The sequence below is a fragment of the Sus scrofa genome, chromosome 18 (assembly GCF_054392235.1).
Source record: "Sus scrofa isolate SSC_HxYL_T2T_F1_AM1 chromosome 18, Sscrofa_HxYL_maternal_Yorkshire_Landrace_v2.0, whole genome shotgun sequence".
Lineage (NCBI taxonomy): Eukaryota > Metazoa > Chordata > Mammalia > Artiodactyla > Suidae > Sus > Sus scrofa.
The window spans coordinates 46688152-46708421 of NC_139400.1; the positions used below are offsets into that span (position 1 = coordinate 46688152).

General features: G+C 38.0%; 2 protein-coding genes across 54 annotated transcripts in view; one reads left to right on the forward strand and one right to left on the reverse strand.

Annotated features, from left to right (window-relative positions):
- MATCAP2 (microtubule associated tyrosine carboxypeptidase 2) overlaps positions 1–17169 on the forward strand; it is a 174225-nt gene extending 157056 nt beyond the window's left edge. For 27 of the 38 annotated variants that reach the window (XM_085005817.1, XM_085005816.1, XM_085005821.1 and 24 more), the window contains 2 exons: positions 11361–11458; positions 14415–17169. In XM_085005817.1, coding sequence (XP_084861943.1) covers positions 11361–11458; positions 14415–14573 — 257 coding nt within the window. In that variant the 3' untranslated portion in view covers positions 14574–17169. The remainder of the gene's footprint in view (positions 1–11360; positions 11459–14414) is intronic. The other 11 variants (XM_085005824.1, XM_085005806.1, XM_085005804.1 and 8 more) reach the window with 1 other exon arrangement.
- Positions 1–20270, reverse strand: part of ANLN (anillin, actin binding protein) — a 170984-nt gene that overhangs the window by 128245 nt on the left and 22469 nt on the right. The gene's annotated exons all lie outside the window — the stretch shown is intronic.

The following is a 20270-nucleotide window of genomic DNA, read 5'->3' on the forward strand; positions in this document are numbered from 1 at the left end:
CATGTCATCTGCATACAGTGACAGTTTGATCTCTTCTCTTCCTATATGGATGCCTTTTATTTCTTTTGTTTGTCTAATTGCTGTGGCCAGGACTTCCAAAACGATGTTGAAGAGCAGTGGTGAGAGTGGGCATCCCTGTCTTGTTCCAGATTTGAGTGAGAAGGCTTTCAGTTTTTCCCCATTGAGGATTATATTTGCTGTGGGTTTATCATAAATGGCTTTGATTATATTCAGGTATGTTCCCTCTATACCCACTTTGGCGAGGGTCTTGATCATGAATGGATGTTGAACTTTGTCAAATGCTTTTTCTGCGTCTATTGAGATGATCATATGATTTTTGACTTTTTTTTTTTTTGTTAATGTGGTGTATGATGCTGATTGATTTGCGTATGTTGAACCATCCTTGTGAACCTGGGATGAACCCAACCTGGTCATGGTGTATAATTTTTTTGGTATGTTGTTGGATTCGGTTGGCTAAGATTTTGTTGAGAATTTTTGCATCTATATTCATCAATGATATTGGGTGATAGTTTTCTTTTTTGGTGGTATCTCTGTCTGGTTTTGGAATGAGGGTGATGGTGGCCTCATAGAATGTCTTTGGGAGTATTCCTTCTTCTTCAACCTTTTGAAAGAGTTTAAGGAGGATGGGCACCAATTCCTCTTTATATGTTTGATAAAATTCACCTGTGAAGCCATCTGGTCCTGGACTTTTGTAGGGAGTGATTTTATGATCTCTTCAGTTTCATTTCTAGTGATTGAGACCATAAGTTTTTCAATATCTGTGAGTCGGCATCTGTTATACAAAGAAGTTCAGTCTATCCTTTTTTCAGATTCCACATGTCAGTGAAAGCATTTGCTGTTGGTGTCTCATTGTATGGCTGACTTCACTTAGCATGATAGTTTCTAGGTCCATCCATGTTGCTGAAAATGCTGGTATTTCATTCCTGTGTCTTCCTTTATGATATCTGGTCTTGTATCTAGGTCTTTAATCCATTTGGAGTTTATTTTTGTGTATGGTGTTAGGGAGTGTTCCAATTTCATTCTTTTCCATGTGGCTGTCCAGTTTTCCCAGCACCACTTATTGAACAGGCTGTCCTTTCTCCATTGTATCTTCTCACCTCCTTTGTCACAGATGAGTTGGCTGTAGGTACGTGGGTTGAATTCTGGGCTTTCTATCCTGTTCCACTCATCTATATTTCTGTCTTTGTGCCAGTAACATATGGTTTTGAGGACTGTAGCTTTGTAGTTTAGTCTGAAGTCCGGGAGCCTGATTGCTACAGCTCCATTTTTCTTTTTCAGGATGTCTTTGATTATTCTGGGCCTTTTGTGCTTCCAAACAAACTTTAGAATATTTTGTTCAAGTTCTGTGAAAAATGTCCTTGGTAATTTGATAGAGATTGCACTGAATCTGTAGATTGCCTTAGGTAGTATAGTCATTTTGATAATATTAACTCTTCCAGTCCACGAGCATGGTATTTCTTCACTTCTTCTTGGAACGACCCTAGAAATGTGTCCCTTTTTCAAAACTTTTGTTTTGAAATCTATTTTGTCTGAGTATTGTGAGCCTCACTTTCTTATCATTTCCATTTGTATGAAATATCTTTTTCCATCTCCTCATTTTCAATCTTTTGCCCTAATGTCTTTTGCCCTAATGTAAGTCTCTTGTAGGCAGCATAGTTTAGGCACTTGTTTTTATTTAGTCTGTCACTCTGTGCATTTTGACTGGAGAATTTAGTCCATTTACATTTAAGGTAATTATTAATAGAGATGTATTTATTGCCATTTGAAATCTTCTTTTCCCTTTGATTTTATATTTCTTCTCTATCCCTTTTTGTCTTTCCTTTTCAGGTTTGATGATTTTTCTTTTACATAATATTCTCTTTTGTTTGTTGTTTTTGTGAATCTGTAAGTTTTTGACTTTCGGCTACCCTGTTTTGCAAATATATTAATCCCTTTCTATAGCTACTTAGCCTATGTAGTCATAAAGGCTCAAACACATTCTAGTGGAGGGGGAAAAAGGTCTTCATTTTATTATTTCTCCTCCCCAACATTTTATGATTTTTATGTCCTCTTTTACATCTTTATGTTCACCCTTTTGCTGTTCATTGTGATTATCATCACTTTCACAGTAATTTTTTGATTTCTTCTTTTTTTGTAATTTGTATACTGGCTTTCTTAAGTGATTTTGCTTCCCAATTGTGATTTTTTTTTTTTTGTCTTTTGTCTTTTTGTTTTTTGTTGTTGTTGTTGTTGCTATTTCTTGGGCCGCTCCTGCGGCATATGGAGGTTCCCAGGCTAGGGGTTGAATTGGAGCTGTAGCCACCAGCCTACGCCAGAGCCACAGCAATGCAGGATCTGAGCCACGTCTGCAACCTACACCACAGCTCATGGCAACGCCGGATCGTCAACCCACTGAGCAAGGGCAGGGACCGAACCCGCAACCTCATGGTTCCTAGTCGGATTCGTTAACCACTGCGCCACGATGGGAACTCCCTGATTTTTTGTTTTCTATTTAGAGAAGACCTTTCATTATTTCCTTTAGGATAAGTTTAGTATTTCTTTATTTTGCTTTTTGCTTGTCTGAGAAATTCTTTTTTTCCTTTATTTATAGCTGCATCTGAAGTATATGAAAGTTCCCATAATGGGGGTTGAATCAGAGCTGCAGTTGTAAGCCTACACCACAGCCACAGCAGTGCTGTATCTGAGCCACACTGCTTGTGTCAATACCAGATCCTTAACCCACTGAGTGAGGCCAGGAATTGAATCCACATCCTCACAGATGCTGTGTTGGGTTCTTAACATGCTGAGCCACAACAGGAACTCCATCTGAGGAATTCTTTATTTCTCTTTCTATTCTAAATGATAATCCTGGAGTTCCTTGTGGTGCAGCAGGATAAGGATCCAGTATTGTCACCATTGTGGCTCTAGTTGCTGCTGTGGTGCAGGTTTGATCCCTGGCCTGGGAACCTCTGCATGCTGTTGGAATGGCCAAAAAGGGGGAAAAAATGATAGTCTTGCTGGGTAGAGTATCCTGGGTTATAGATTTTTTCCCTTTCAGACCTTTGAATATAACTTGCCATTCCCTTCTGGCCTGCAATATTTCTGTAGAGAAATAAGTTGATAGCTTTATGGGAGTTACTTTGTAATTATTTTTCTCTTGCTGCTTTTAGAATCCTCTCTCTATATTTAACTTTTCCTGTTTTTATTATATGTCTTTTGTAGGTCTGTTTGGTTTTATCTTGTTTGGGACCCTCTGTGCTTCCTATATGTGGACATCTGTTTTCCTTCTTTAGGTTTAGGAAGTTTTTAGCCATAATTTCTTCAGATTTATTTTTGATATCTTTTCCTCTTCCTTTCTGCTCTGGAATCCCTATTACATGTAGATTGGCACACTTTATATTATCCCATAGGTTTCTTATATTGCTTTCACTTTTTTTCCATTTGGCTTTGTGTCTGCTGTCCTGATTGAGTGATTTTCAGTATTCTGTCTTCCAAGTCACTTTCAATTCATTCTTAAGCATTATTCATTCTGCTATTCATTGCCTAGCTCAGCTTTTGTCTTGGCAAAGGAGTTTTCTAATTTTTCGTGGTTCCTCTTTATAGTTTCTAGTTGATTTTTATACAACTCTGCATTTCTGTCCATAGGCTTTCTTAGTTCCTTCAGTATTTTCATTATTTTCTTTTTGAAATGGGTATCTGTTAGACTGAGGAGGTCTTTTTGTTTGTTCTTTTAGGGTAATTTTCTCATTCTTTTAACTGGAATGGTTCCTCTGATTCTTCATTTTATTTATTTCTCTTATTCTGTGAGTTTAGGAGGAAGAATTGTCTGCTGTGGTCTTGGAGGGCTGTTTATATGTGAGAACATCACAGTGTAGCTTGTGTGGGTTTAACATTTTTGGTGCAAGAGCTGTTTTTAGTATGAGTGCCTCTTGCCTCATTTCTCAATGTGCTCTGGCCATTTTCCCCTTGATAGTGGTGTGTAGATGCATCAGCTTGTGCCCAGCCCTTGGGTTCTCAGCAGCAATGGCCTCTCATGTGTGCCCCTGGAACACACATTAGGAATGGATGTGGTTTGCAACTGTTCCTGAAGCCCAAGAGGGCAGAGGCAGTCAGTGGCTTGTGACTACTCCAAAAGTGCAGCAGCAGCTCATGACCATCTCTGAAGGCTGGCATCATCTCAGGATCATTCCTGGAGTCTAGGAGGGCAGCAACAGGGGCTTATAACCACTCCTGAAGTTCATGTAGGTGATTTCCTGCTGCCTGAGAGAATACGCAGGGAACATTACTATAATGGTGGTTCCTGCCCCTCCCTTTGCTCAACCCCAAACAATGGCCCCTGGCCTCTAAGGCAGCCCAGGCTTCCTCTGCATACATCCTCAGCTGCATTCGCACTAGACTCCAGTCCCTTCAGGCTGTTTCTGCATAGCCAATTCTGTCACTCTCCCTGGGTCTGATCTACAAAGCCCAAGCTTGAGCCTGCAGTTCTCTCCCACACCAGCAGAAAACCCCAGGCTAGGGAGTATAGGGCAGTGGCACTGACTGTTCAGGCCTGTCTCCTTTCTGGCTGCTGCAGACCCATTGCTGTATTCTCCTCCAAGGCTCTGGAGCCCCTACTCTGTCCCAGCTGATCTCCTCACAAGTGAGGAGACTTTTCAGGATGCAGGAACCTTTCTTCTTTCGCAGCTGCCTCCCAGAGTTCCATTCTGATTCCTTTCTCACTTTCTTTTTTTTTTTTCTTTTGTCCTATCCAGTTACATGGATATTTCCTTGCTCTTTCAAAAGTCTGAGGTTTTTTCTACCGTATAGTAGGTTTTCTGTGAGAATCATTCCTATAGATGTATCTTTGATGTATTTTTTGGGAGGAGGTAAGTGTTACATCCTACTACGCTGCATCCTTTTTCTTTTTTCCATGCCCATGGCATGTTGAAGTTCCTAGGCCAGAGATAGAACCCATGCCACGGCTGTCTGACATCTTTTTTGTTTGTTCGTTCTTTTAGGGGTAGAGGTTGTATTTGTTTTTGTGGGTTTTGTTTTTTTTTTTTTTGTTTTTGCTTGTTTTTTCCTCAGATGTATACCCAAGAATGGAATAGCTAAAACATGTGTTAGTTTTATTTTTATTTTTAATTTTTTTGAGGAACCTCCACATTTTTCCAGTGACTGTACCAGTTGACATTCCCACCAGCAGTGCATGAGAGTTCACTTTTCTTCACCTCCTTGCCAATTTATTTGTTTTCTTTTTGATGAGAGCCTTTCTGACAGGTATGAGATGATACCTCATTGTGATTTTTTTTTTCTTTTTAATTTGGCTGCACCTGCAGCATGTGGAAGTTTAGAGCCAGGGATTGAACTCAAGCCACAACAGTGACAATTCTGAATCCTTAACTGCTAGGCCGCAAGGGAGCTCCTACTCTGCGATCTTGACTATTCCCCTTTCTTTTTTGTGTGTATATCTAACATAAACTGTTGTTTTGTGGTTACCATGAGCTTTTTATATTGGAGTCTATATATATGTATATATGTAATTTTTAAAGTGCTGAACTTTTTCAAGAGCATTTTAAAAATCCTGCAGTTGTATGCTTCTTCCTTCGTGATTTACTGTTTTGGTTATCATATTCTATATCTAATTGTTTTGTGTATCTCTTAACTGCTTATTGTGTATATAGATGATTTTACTACTTTTGTTTTTTAACCTCTCTTCTAGTTTTGTGTTTGGATGATTTTGTGCATGTTCTATGTTTTCCTTTATTAGTGAGATTTTTCATCTTATAATTTGTTTCCAGTTGTGGCTTTTCTTTTTTTTCCTAAAGAGCTTCCTTTAGCATTTGTTGTAAAGCTGATTTGGTGGTGCTGAACTCTTTTAGCTTTTGCTTGTCTGTAAAGCTTTTGATTTCTCCATCAAATATGAACAAGAGCCTCAGACAGAGTATTCTTGGTGGTAGGATTTCCTCTTTCTTGCCTCTTCCTTCTGGCCTGCAGGGTTTCTGCTGAAGAATTAGCTGATATCCCCTTATGTGTTATTTGTTACTTTGCCCTTGCAGCTTTTAGTATTCTCTCTTTATCTTTAATTTTTGTTATTTTAATTACAATGTATTGTGGCATATTTCTCTTTGGGTTAATTCTCTTTCCCTCGCTCTTGCTTTTGTTTTGTTTTGTTTTTAGGGTTGCACCTGTGGCGTATGAAAGTTCCCAGGCTAGGGGTCAAATCAGAGCTACAGATGCTGCCACAGCAACACCAAATTCAAGCCACGTCTGCTACCATGGATCACAGCAATCCTGGATCCTTAACCTCCTAAGTGAGGCTAGGAATCAAACTCACATCCTGATGGATACTAGTCAAGTTTGTAACGTGCTGAGCTACAAAGGGAACTCCCTGTCTTTGGGCTAATTCTTTAACTCTCTGCACTTCCCGGACTTGGGAGATTGTTTCCTTTCCCAGGATAGGGAATTTTTTAGCTATTATGTCTTCAGTTATGCCCCTTTTTCTCTTTTTCTCTTCACCTTGAGACCCCTAAAATGCAAACATTAGTGCATTTGGTGTTGTCCCAGAGGTTTCTTAAACTGTCCTCATTTCTTTTTGTTCTGTTTTCTTTTCTCGGTTAAGTGGAAGTAATTTCCACTACTTTGTCTTCTAGCTTTCTGATCCATTCTTCTGTATCACTTAGTCTACAATTGATTACTTCTAATGTATTTTTCATTTCAGTTATCATATTTAATTCTACTTGGTTCTTTGTATTTTCCAATTTTTTGTTTAAAAACGTCTAACTTCTTGCTCTGTGCTTCCATTTTTCTCACAAGTTCTTTCACTATCTTATATTTTTAGTTAATGAATTTTATTACATTTATAGTTGTACAGAAATCATCACAACCAAATTTTATAGCATTTCCATTGCAAACCCTCAGTGCATCCCCCTACCCCCCAACCTGTCTCATTTGGAAACCGTAGGTTTCTCAAAGTCTGTGAATCAGTATCTGTTCTGCAAAGAAGTTCGTTGCGTCCTTTTTTTTATATTCCACATGTAATTGTGATAGCATTTTATACCACAAAAAAAAGAAAACTAAAGGCCAATTTCACTGATGAACATAGTGCAGAAATCCTCAACAAAATACCAGCACACTGAATCCAACAATACATTGAAAGGACTGTACATCATCATCAAGTGGGATTTATTCCAGGTATGCAAGGGTTCTTCAGTATCCGCAAATCAGTCAGTGTGATACACCACATTAAAGACTGAAGAATAAAAAAACAGATGATCCTCTTAATAGATTCAGAAAAAGCCTTTGACAAAATCCAACACCCGTTTCTGATAAAAACCGTTCAGAAAGTGGGCATAGAGGGAACCTACCTCAAAATAATAAAGGCTATACTATATATGACAAACACAAAGCTAACATCATTCTCAATTGGTGAAAAGCTGAAAGAATTCCTGCTGAGATCAGGAACAAGACAAGGATGTCTGCTCTTGCCACCACTGTTCAACATAGTTTTGGAAGTCCTAGGCTCAGCAATCAGGGAAGTAAAAAAAAGAAAAGGAATCCAGATTGGAAAGGAAGAAGTAAAACTATCACTATTTGCAGATGATGTGATACTATACCTAGAGAATCCTAAAGACTACCAGAAAACTGTAAGAGATCATCAATGAATTTGGCAAAGTCGCAGGATACAAAATTAATACACAGAAATTGACTGCATTTCTATATACTAACAATGAAAAATCATAGAAATTAAGGAAGCAATCCTGTTTACCATTGGATCCAAAAGAATAAAATACCTAGGAGTTAACCTACATAAAGAGACAAAAGACCTGTACTCTGAAAACTGTAAGACACTGGTGAAAGAAATCAAAGATGACACAAATAGATGGAAAGATATACCATGCTCATGGATTGGAAGAGTTAATATCAAAATGACTATACTACCTAAGGCAATCTACAGATTCAGTGCAATCTCTATCAAATTACCAAGGACATTTTTCACAGAACTTGAACAAAATATTCTAAAGTTTGTTTGGAAGCACAAAAGGCCCAGAATAATCAAAGACATCCTGAAAAAGAAAAATGGAGCTGTAGCAATCAGGCTCCCGGACTTCAGACTAAACTACAAAGCTACAGTCCTCAAAACCATATGTTACTGGCACAAAGACAGAAATATAGATGAGTGGAACAGGATAGAAAGCCCAGAATTCAACCCACGTACCTACAGCCAACTCATCTGTGACAAAGGAGGTGAGAAGATACAATGGAGAAAGGACAGCCTGTTCAATAAGTGGTGCTGGGAAAACTGGACAGCCACATGGAAAAGAATGAAATTGGAACACTCCCTAACACCATACACAAAAATAAACTCCAAATGGATTAAAGACCTAGATACAAGACCAGATATCATAAAGGAAGACACAGGCTAAACACTCTCTAACATAAACCAAAGCAGTATCTTCTCAGATCCACCTCTTTGAGTTAGGGCAATAAAAACAAAAATAAACAAATGGGACTTTAATTAAACTTAAAAGTTTCTGCACAGCAAATGAAACCCTAAACAAAAAGACAACCCACAGAATGAGAGAATGTATTTGCAATGAATCGACTGACAAGGGATTAATCTCCAGTACAGCTCAATACCCAAAAAAATGAACAGCCCCATTAAAAAATGGCAAGAAGATCTAAACAGACAGTTCTCCAAAGAAGACATGCAGATGGCCAAAAAGCACATGAAAAGATGTTCAACATCACTGATTATTAGAGAAATGCAAATCAAAACCACTATGAAGTACCACCTCACACTGGCCAGAAAGGCCATCATCAAAAAGTCTACAAACAATAAGTGCTGGAGAGGGTGTGGAGAAAAGGGAACCCTCTTACACTGCTGATGGGCATGTAAATTGGTGCAACCACCATTGAAAACAGTATGGAGATTCCTCAAAAATACTAAAAATAGAACTACCATTTGATCCAGCAATCCCACTCCTGGGCATCTATCCAAAGAAAACCATGATTTGAAAAGACTCCAGTGTTCATTGCAGCACTCAATAAAATAGCCAAGACATGGAAACAACCTAAATGTCTATTGACAAGAGGATTAGATAAAGAAGAAGTGGTACATACACACAATGGACTATTACTCAGCCATTAAAAGGAATGAAATAATGGCATTCACAGTAACATGGATGGACCTAGAAATTATGGTGCTTAATGAAGTCAGTCAAACAATGAGACACCAACATTATGATGATTAGTTGGAACTCTTAGGTAGTTTGCCTAGCTCTACTTCATTCACCTAGTTCTTCTCGTGGGGTTTTATCTTGTTCCTTCTTCTTGAGCGTGTTTCTCTGCTGCTACCTTGTCCCTTTGTCTAAAACATGTTTCTCTGCTGCCTCATTTTGTCTAAGTTTCTATTTGTATTTTTATGTATGTGGTAGGTTAGTAACATTTCTTGATGTTGGAGTAGTGGCCTTCTATAGGAGATGTCCTGTGCATCCTAGCAGCACACTTCCCTCTTGTCACCCAGCAAACTCCATTCTAGGGATTTCCAGAAAGAAGATTGTATGGGTCCTTCTGTTTTGGTGGGCTATGTGAGTGGTATGGCAGGATTGGTTGGACCCTAGCCTAGTTGGTTGTCGGGCCCTGCCTTGTGCGCGTGCTTCTGGCTCTAAATTAGTGGGACCTAGTCGTGACATGGCTGACTGCAGAACCTCAGGATCCCAGGGCCTACTGCTGGCTCATTGGTAGGTGGAATCAGGGCCTAGAAGACTTCAGGGATGTTGCCCCATCCAGTGTCAGAACAAGCTCCCCAAAATGTCTGCCACCAGTGTCTGCATCCCCAGAGTGAGCTCCATTTGCCTCCTGTCTCTCCAGAAGACTCCCCAAGATCGGCAGGTAGCTCTGATCCAGAGTCCTTTCAAATTACTGCTTCTGCCCTGGCTCCTGGAGTGTGTGATGTTTTGTGTGTGTACCCTTTATGAGTGCAGTCTCTATTTTCCACAGCCCTCTAGGTCTTCCAAAAGTAAGTCCTACTGACCTTCAAAGCCACATGTTTTGTACTCTCATCTTCCCAGTGCAGGACCCCTAAGCTGGAGAGCTCAATGTGGGGCTTATATCCCTTGCTCCTTGGGGAGACCCTCTGTACTTATAATTATTCTTCCATTTGTGGGTCTTCCACCTGGGGATATGGGTCTTGACTATACTGCACTTTCTTCCCTTCTATCCATCTAGTTGTGGTTCCTTATGTTTTTAGTTGTAGAAATCTTTCCTTATAGGTTCCAGTCTTTCTCATTGATAGCTGCTCTGTAAATAGTTGTAATTTTGGTATGGCTGTGAGAGGAGGTGAGCTCAGGGTCTTTCTACTCTGCCATCTTGGGAACCCCTTAACAATACTTTTGTAATATGACTCTCCACTTGGTAGAATACTAGTCATTAATTCTAAAGTGAAATTTTAAATAATTTACACAAGTTATATCATGATAGGAAGAAGGTTTTCTTTGTAAGCAGAACACCATTTTTTAACTAGGTACAGATCTCATGAGCTATTCCTATTTTCCACGTCTATCTCATACCTTTTTCCTACTTACAAACCTTAATGGTCTTCAAAATCCAATTCTAATTCATCTTTTTATAGGGAGGAATAGTACCAAATTTACCTCTAGTTAATTTTAGTGGGGTAAAGGTTATTATTTTTTTAAATACCAGGAGTTTCTGTAATCCCTTGTCTCCATATTGCCACCCCCCTTGAGACCTATTGCTCTACAACTATCTGCTCCCAGCTCTTCTCACCAAAATAGCTTCAGTGCATCATGGGAGTTAAGTTTATGATCACATGGTAGGGGGTAAGGGTGGGATAACTGTTAAGAGTCATGAATTTTAAATTACTGTTTTTTTTTTGTTTTTGTTTTTTTTTTAGGGAAAAAACTGTTGTTGTTGTTATTGTTTTTGGCTGTACCCGTGACATATGGACATTCCTGGGCTAGGGATCAAATCTGAGCTGCAGCTGCAACCTATGCTATAGCTGTGGCAATGCTGGATCCTTAACCCCAAGCTGCTGCAGAGACTACATTGTATCCTTGGTCTGCTGCACCACAATGGGAACTCAAAAAAAAAAAAAAACAAAAAAAAAAACATGGTTTTAAATATGGGAAGTGGGGATTCAGGGAGGAATTCTTAAAGGGGAGATACTAGGCTGCAGTTTTCCTGATACTTCTCAAGACTTCCATTTTATATCATGATAATAGTTCAATTCTAATTTGCCATCTTTATTTTTATATTTTATATATAGAACTGATTCCTACAGTAAAATGAATTGGCTGGTATGTAGTTACTTAGTAATTTTTCTAAACCTCAGAAGGTAAATACTCTTCTGGTTCCTCCAGGGTGTTTCAGTAAGGACCAGGTATACTTGGATGGTATCCTGCAAATACTCCGATATAGAGAGACCATTGACTTTCATCTGCTAACTGCCCTTGGGAAGGTGAGTGAAACCAATGGCACACAGTCTCCAAACATACCAGGTCAATATTTCCTCCAGCCATTTCATAATTAAATAAGACTTGAGTTGAAACTTTTTATTTTATTGTTGGAGTGATTTTCCTTTATGTGATAACAGAAGGGAATAAATATGCTTCTCTCACAGAACCAGATTACAGTATTTCTTTGGGGTTAATAGAGAAAAAGAAGGAATAAGAAACTTTTTAAAAAGTATAGTTGACTTTCGAAGTTGTGTAAATTTTAGGTATACAGCAAAGTAAATCAGTTATACATATACATCTATCCATTCTTTTTAGATTCTTTACCCATATAGGTTATTACACAGTATTGAATAGATTTCCCTGTGCTACACATGGTGGGATAAAAGAGAACCCTCCACACTGTTGGTAGGAAAGTAAATTGGGGCAATCTCTATGGAGGGCAGTATGGAGGTGCCTTAAAAAATTAAATATAGAACTACCATATAGTCCAGCAGTCCCACTCCTGGGCCAGGTATCTATCCAGAGAAAACTGTAAGTCAAAAATATATGTGCAGGAGTTCCTCTTGTGGCACAGCGGAAACGAATCCGACTAGGAACCATGAGGTTGCAGGTTCAATCCCTGGCCTTGCTCAGTGAGTTAAAGATCTGGCATTGCCGTGCACTGTGGTGTAGGTCGCAGATGCAGCTTGGATCCTGCTTGGCTGTGGCTGTGGCGTAGGGCGGTGCCTACAACTCCGATGAGACCCCTAGCCTGGGAACTTCCGTATGCCACAGGTGTGGCCCTAAAAAGACAAAAAAATATATATATGTGTGTGTGTGTATATGTGCATATATGTGTGTGTGTGTGTGTATATATATATCCACTCCAATGTTCACTGTGGCATTGTTTACAGTAGCCAAGAAAGCAACCCATTATTAATTATGTATTTTTTTTCTAAAGAATTTTAAGGTAAGCTGCAGCTATAACCCTTCTCCCTTAATACTTTAGCATGTATCTCCCAAGAATAAGGATATTCTCTGACATGGCCGTATGATTTTCTAAAGAAATTTATCATTGATTCCATGTAATATCTAAAAATCCAATCCACTTCATATTCCCCAAATTGTCTTCAAAATATACTTTGTAGCTCTTTTTCATGAGCCAGGATCCAGTCATGATATTTGCCTTGCCATCAGTTATCATCTTTATTCTCTTTTAATCTATAACACAGTGCTCTTCTTCCTAGTCTTTTTTTTTTTTTTTTTTTCATAGCATTTTTAAGAATCTAAGACAATTTCCTTGAATTCCTAGAATCAGGATTGTCAGATTGTTTCCTTATAATTAGCTTCGGGTTCAACATATTTGCCAAGAATACCAAAGTGAGTTATGCATTCTGTTACCACATCATGTTAGAAAGCATATATTATTTTGTCCCATTATTGGTGATGCTGTGTTTGATCAACTGGGTAAGTTAGTTACTGTCAGGTGTCTCCATTGTGAAGGTACCTTCCCCCCCATTGTATTAATAATTTGTGGGGTGATACCTATGAATGTTCTCTTCTGTAACAGTCTTTCAGGAGTGATTTTAACATCCTTTGATGATCTGTGCCCAAAGCAGTTTCTGCAGTAGTGATAAAAAAATAGAGATCTTTGAATTCTGTTACGTTTCATTCCTCTTTTTTGTAGTATTATGGATTTGTTCTTAGTATTCAGCTCTTCCAGTGGCTGCTCCTATGTTTTTTAAAAACATATCTACATATTTCCTGGCAAAGTAAAATGTTCTGTGCTCATCTTATACTTCTCCTACCCAGATCTGAGTTTAGATATTTCTCCAAGGAAGCTTTAATTCTTTTCAGTGGGAAATGGTATTTAGAAAACAAGACCTGAGCACTGGGTCTGCACATCACTCCTGTGGTGCTGATGCTTCCAGAGCTTTTCAATGAGCAAATCGTGTATTTGTTTTAAATCATAAGGGCATTCTAATTCAAATCAGACACCACAGAGTCCTTTTACAACTCCCTTCCCATTCCATATGTGTTTCTTCCCTTCTCTTAAAATAAGTACTTTATTTTCCAACATCAGTATATTTACTCATTCTCTCCTTATAATAAACTCATAGATAAACAGATAAATTACTAAACCATGCCAGTGTCAACAACAAACCTATTTCCATTACACTAGTGGTATAAAGAATAAAATAATTTTAGTAAAAGTAACTCAAGTATAAATTTAATACGAACATGATATATTTAAAGCCTTCTTACTGAACAGGGAAGAATGTTAATCAGAAGATAATAGTACTTAAAGCTAGCCGTATTTTGGAATTTAAAGTTGCAAAAATAATTTATAGAACCTAAAAAAGTTTCACCCCTAAACTCACTATAATACCTGTGAAAGATTGGTTTCTTACCCAAGTAAGTAAAAGAGATGTGAAATTTTTAAAAATCCTTAAAAAATTCAAAATAAATGTAAAAGACTTTAACACAAAACAATTTATTATATTTATTAAATTAAATTGAAACAGGACTCTATAGATAATTGTGCTGATTTTCCTAAGTTAGTAATATGGTTACAAATTTTCTCCATTCTTTTATTTAGAAATCTAAATAGTCAGGAGATTTGTTTAGGTTTAGGGTCTTTGATCCACATATATTTAGTTGTGTAATTTCTAGAGAAACTTCGTTAGGTCCAAGATACACTATTAAATCATATATTGACTTTTTACTCTTGAAAATATGGCAGTGGTATGAGGAGGCAGATAAATACATTCTTGTTGAACACAGTAAATTTTGTTATTTTTCAGATATTAGAGTAATTTGGGAAAAAGATTTCAATATTCTAATATTTTTAGAAATAAAAATATTTCTAATATTTTTCAGATATTAGAGTAATTTGGGAAAAAGACCAAAGGAAGAAATTGCTCTTCAAAATATAACTGGTATTCTCATTTAGAAATTAACCCATCTTACTTTTTTCAGGTCTCTTACGAAGATGTGGATCGCTTAAAAGGATTGGCAGTTACTGAAAACATGAGGGTCCCTCACTTTCTGCAAGACCATGGCCGATACATGGAACACTTAGAGAAGATCATGGAAGTGAATGAACTGACCGACAGGGAACTGAAAGATCTTATATAGTAATTAGCTTTCTTGCAGACATAGCTAAGGTATACCTCTATGTATACTACCAATTAGGTGCATCTAGCACCAGCGGATTTATAAAAGAGGAATGACTGTTTACATGAGTTTTCTGAAGAATGATCTGCAGTATTCAGCTGAATATTTAGGTTGAGAACAAACCTTAAACGGTTTCCCTACAATAGGCTGCAGGGGAAGTTACTCCTATTTTCATCTGAATCTCAACAGAGTCAGATGAAAATACTGCTGATAAGTGTTTTTTGAGGAATCTTGGTCAAACTGAGTGATAAGCTTCTGCCTGAACAGTGAAGCACTGGTCTTACTGCCCCTGCCTGAGTACCAAGACCAGCTCTGACTAGAGATGGAATTCCAGTGTTGTTCAAACTCCAAGATTCTATTTTATTTAATAAATAATGGTAATTGTTCTCCTTTGAAAAATTAGTTTGTGGTATATCCCCAAAAGCTAGCTATATTTAAGATTTCTTATTTATTTTATATGTTAGGTAATGTTAAAGGGAGGGGAAAAAGCATTCTGAAAAGTTTTTTTATTAGTTAGTGTACGTGTTATTATTTCATCTTATCAGCTTATAGGAACTAAAGTAAAAATTATTTTTGTCCAGTTATCCCTTGACTAAACTTGGTTTAAATTTTCAAGGGGTATGGTATGTTTCAACAAATGAAAACCAAGTTTTAGGGTCTTTCCTCCCTATTCATCTTCATGTAAATGATAAGTACAAGTTTCAGAGAGATTTTTCTACATAAATTGACATAGTTGGGAAAGAGAAACTAACCTTTTTATGAAATTGAGCGACAAGCGGGGGACAAATCATGTAGGAGCCAGATGTTGACTGGGTAGCATCCAGAATAAACTTGACAATGCCCTGAGAAACAATTTCTGGGCATTGCCACTTGATAACTGGCCTTGCGATATTGGCTCAGAGTATTTTATCAAAATCTTTGACTTTATCAAGCCAATAATGACATAGCTTGAATTTCAAAAATGTGACTTCTGTTTTGCTCCATTTCTTCTTGCTCCATTTCTCCTGCTAAAAGCTTATACACTAGCTTTTTGATGTTTCAATATATTAGTTGGATATATATGTATATGTATGTGTGTGTATACACATACACACACACACACACCACCCTTAGGATCAAGTTGTTTAAACAACTTAATGATCAGAAAGAATACTGCTATAAACACTCCATGCAAAATTGATACTGTATAGTAATCTCTATCCGGAGTCTGAGAGTTTATCTTTACCTCAATTCAGGCTTAAATATGGTGCTAACATTGGTAGATGTATATTGCAAAGCCTGGTTCACATTCATACTAGGAAATGATTTTAGAAACTCGTTTGCAGATTAGGTTATGTGATTTTTCTCTTTCATGTATCTAGAAGGGCTTGCCTCAAAGAAGAGTGATATATTTCAACAAACAGGATATATTCTAACTGGCACATGGCGGTTCTTGCAAAGCTACACATTTCATCTTTGGCAGTAGCAGGCCAGGTCCTTTGGAGCATTAAAGGTGCCCACACCTGTGCCATCCGGGAGTGTGTGTGCATCTCTGTGCAGGGCTTGGGGGCAGAGTGCACCAACACTAGCCAGACACCAGAAAATCACTCTTATCCCTCAAGTAGTATTTCCTTGTAGCAGAGCCATCCAGTTTCAGCTTTGTTTAGTGTTTTCTGACTTCATCTTCAAACTTATCAAAGGTAATTGTGAAAAATGTCTTAACTGGAATTGAAATATGCACAGAAACGGCAATATTTATGTTCTGTGACTTAAGCCCAAATTCTTGTAAATTGAACATTTGTAGGCAATAACACTGCTAATATTACATTATGGTTTAAATATAAAGGAAAAATCACAGCAGCCTTAATTTCCTCTTGGTAGGATTATTTGCAGTGGTTCTACTCCCTAAAGTTAAAAATGGATAGATATTCTTCTCTCTTTACCTGATCTAAAAAAGGAAAAACTTTCTTGCCTTACTGCTTTGGTATAAAGACAAAAAGGAAATGACCTTAAATCACATTAAGATATTTCAAAAGTTAGCAATGAACCAAAAATAACTTAGTGGAAATACTTAAAGATGTCTAAGCTTGAAAAGTTGAGATTGAAGATTTAATTAATGTTTATTCTCTTTCTTGAAACAGCATTAAGGTCAGTTTTGTTCCCTAAATTAAAAGTTTTAATAAATAGAAAATAATTATAGCAGCACTTAGTGTAGTTGAAGATGATATTAGTTTTAATAGTTACTTGCAGTGGGCTGTTGCTGATTAGGATTTCATCAAGTTTTGTCCACAGCAATTCTAACGATTAGTTGTATCAGATACAAATTCTGATAAACTGTTAGGTTTTCACACCAGACAGGTTAAAGTAAAATTGTTTGCAAACGTAAATCCATAGTCTTTTATATTTTCACTTTGGTAAAAAGTGTTTAAAGTTTGTATCATTTGTGTTATATATCTTTGAGCATTTTGTGTCTAGCTACATAATAGAAATAAATAGTACTGAGGTTCTCAAATGATGTAGATATATATGCATGCAAATTTCTGTTCTTTGAAAAGCTAATTATATTTTTATTGTGCTATTTCTGGTTTTTTATTGTAATTATTTAAAAGACCATCGATCATGTTTGTCCTCTAGTATTCTTACTGGGAACTAATACTACATTTGCCACAGTCTACCTTTCCCCTGATTACTTCAGCTTATACTCTCATTGGGCTAGGGAAAAGCAGAGAGGGAAAATTCTGTCTTGATTACCCTCTTTATTGAGTAAACTTTTATGCAGAACCTATTGAGCAGGAGTTGTGCTGAGTGTCAGAGATGTTCTGATGAGGAAGACAAGAACGGTTCACAGTCCATTGAGGAAAAGCGGCACACTGCCAGTCTCATACCCAAAAGGCATTACTGAAAGAATGTAAACCATAGTAAATGGGCCTGCTTATGTATTTGAAGCTCAGAGAGAAATCACTTGCGAAGTCGTGAGTATTCACAATATTTTACTACCTTTCTTGGTGAAGCTTGTGTTTGGAACCTGAGCAGCATAAGCCCATGGGAAGGAGTAGACCAAGAATAATTCCAATGGCTAAAGAAATTAATATCTCGAAACTAAATGCCAGCATAATGAAATGCCAATGTTTGTTAGCTAGCTTTAAGAATATGTGGAATTTCAGGTACTCAGAGGGAAAGGCACATAAAAAGGAAACCCAGGGAGTTCCCATCATGGTGCAGTGGAAAGAATCCGACTAGGAACCATGAGGTTGTGGGTTCGATCCCTGGCCTTGCTCAGTGGATTAAGGATCTGGTGTTGCCATGAGCTGTGGTGTAGGTCGCAGATGCAGTTCAGATCTGGCATTGCTGTGGCTGTAGGCCAGCAGCTGTAGCTCTGATTAGACCCCAAGCCTGGGAACTTCCAAATGCCACAGGTGCGGCCTTAGGAAACCCAGAGGGCAGCCATCTGAAACCAAGGAGAGAGGCCTGGAACAGATATTTCCCTTATGGCCCTCAGGAAAAATTAACCTTACCAACACCTTGAACTTCTAGCCTTCAGAATTGTATCTAAAGAAAGAAGACAAAGCCAATAAAGAACAGAAATCTGACCACCAAGAAGAGACGACTGAACATTCACTTCTTCCCAGTTATCCTCACTAAAGACAGCCAACTTCAGGAGTGACATCAACATGACTGAGTAAGCTCACATTTGTCCCAGTCTCCAACAACTTGGGCATCCATCTGCGGGCAGAAATGCCTCTGTAGAAGCTTTAGGATTCAATACTATCTGCCAACATTGGGTAATAAGCATACAGACCTAGGTCCTGGGTTAGAACCTACAGTGGCCTATGAACCAGCTTCAATACCTCTCAGCTATAGTCTGAAAACCCCTGGAAAGTACTGTTTTATACAGTCATCCATGGGCAAAAAAGCCTTTTCAAAAGTACAGGTTTCCAGTGGAGAATTTTTAGCATACCTGTTAAAGCAATAAAAAAATGAATTTAGAAGAGGAACAGTTTGACATTACTTTCATCACCCATTCTCCAAGGTGGCACAGTTCAGGGCCAAGGGGGACCTTCTCTCTTTTATGTGGGATGTTGGCACAGAGGCCCATTTCTCCCTAGTAGTTATCCAGACTACTGAATCATGAGCTGTATGACAAGGGGGGTTGAAAGTTGCTAGAACAGCAAATAGGACTCTTGGAGGATGTTAAAAAGTAATATAGAGCCTATTAACTGTCAGGGACCTATCAAGACATTAGCCCTGGAGTTCCTGCTGTGGTGCAATAGGATCTGTGGCATCTTGGCAGCCCTGGGACACAGGTTCAATCCCCATCCCCGCACAGTGGGTTAAGTATCTGGCATTGCTGCAGGGGCAGCTTAGGTTGCAGTTATGGCCTGAGTGTAATTCCTGGCCAGGAACTCCATATTCTGTAGGGAAGCCCCCCCCCCCCCCAAAAAAAAACTAGCCTGCAGAATACTGGGGCCACTTTATCCATGGATCTCCCTACCTGACCCAAGGGACCAGTGCTCCACGTGCCTCACCCTTACAAACCCCACCCTGTGGCTGGCTCCTGTATATGATCCCAATAGCATTGAAAGCAAACTTTGGCAGACAGCTACTGAAGGTTCCAAAAAAAAAAAAAAAAATGTTAACCCAAATCTGCAGGCCTGGGAGAGACCACAAATATGAGCTTTAGCCTCATCCTTGGGAAAGCAGAAGGGAGGTTGTACCCAGTCATCTGCATTGCAGAACTAAGAAAAGGCATACAAGCTTAAGAATTCTGCTGCAAGAGAGCAGGAAGGGGTGGAGCAGGCTTATACATAGCCAATCCGAGAAAGCCTCAGTATTTCTAGCAGGGTTGACCAAAGTTATTTCTCTTCTGAAGCAGTTAGGAACAATTAGAGGAGGTGACCGCCACTTGAAGTACAAAGATAAAGCAAACCTTTAAGGAGACATGACGCTACCAAAGGATTATGATAATCTTCCAGTAATTGATCCCAAAGACATATGGAGATCTGTGATTTACTTGATATAAAGAATTAAAGATAGCTGAATTATACTCATAGACTTCAGAAACTTACGGTTACCAAAGGGGAAAGGTGAGGTGAAGGGATAAATTAGGAGTTTAGGATTAACACAAACACACTACTATATATAAAATAGATAACTAGGACCCTGCTGTATAGCACAGGGAACTCTACTCAGTATTCTCTAATAACCTATATGGAAAGAAAATGACAATATGTGTGTATGTAAAACTCACTTTGCTGTATGCCTGAAACTAACACAAAATTGTAAATCAGTTTGCTCCAATATAAAATAAAAGCTAAATTAATACAAAATAAGAATATCAGAAATTACAAATATGAAAAAAATTTAAAGTAAAAAAATAGCTATTTTAAGGAAGTTTAGTGAGCTACAAGAATACACATTTTGATAAAATCAGGAAAAATGCATGAAAAAACAAGCAATTTAACAAAGAGATCAAAATCATAACAAAGGGCAAGAAATTCCAAAGTAAAAAAATACAGTGAATGAAATGAAAGATACAATAACATCAACAGAGAATGGGTCAAACAGAAGAAAGAATCTGTGTGATAGAAGATGGCAACTTTGAGATTATTCAGTCAGAGGAAAACAAGAAAGGATGATGGAAGCTTATATGATCGATGGATTACAATCAGAAGAAACAAT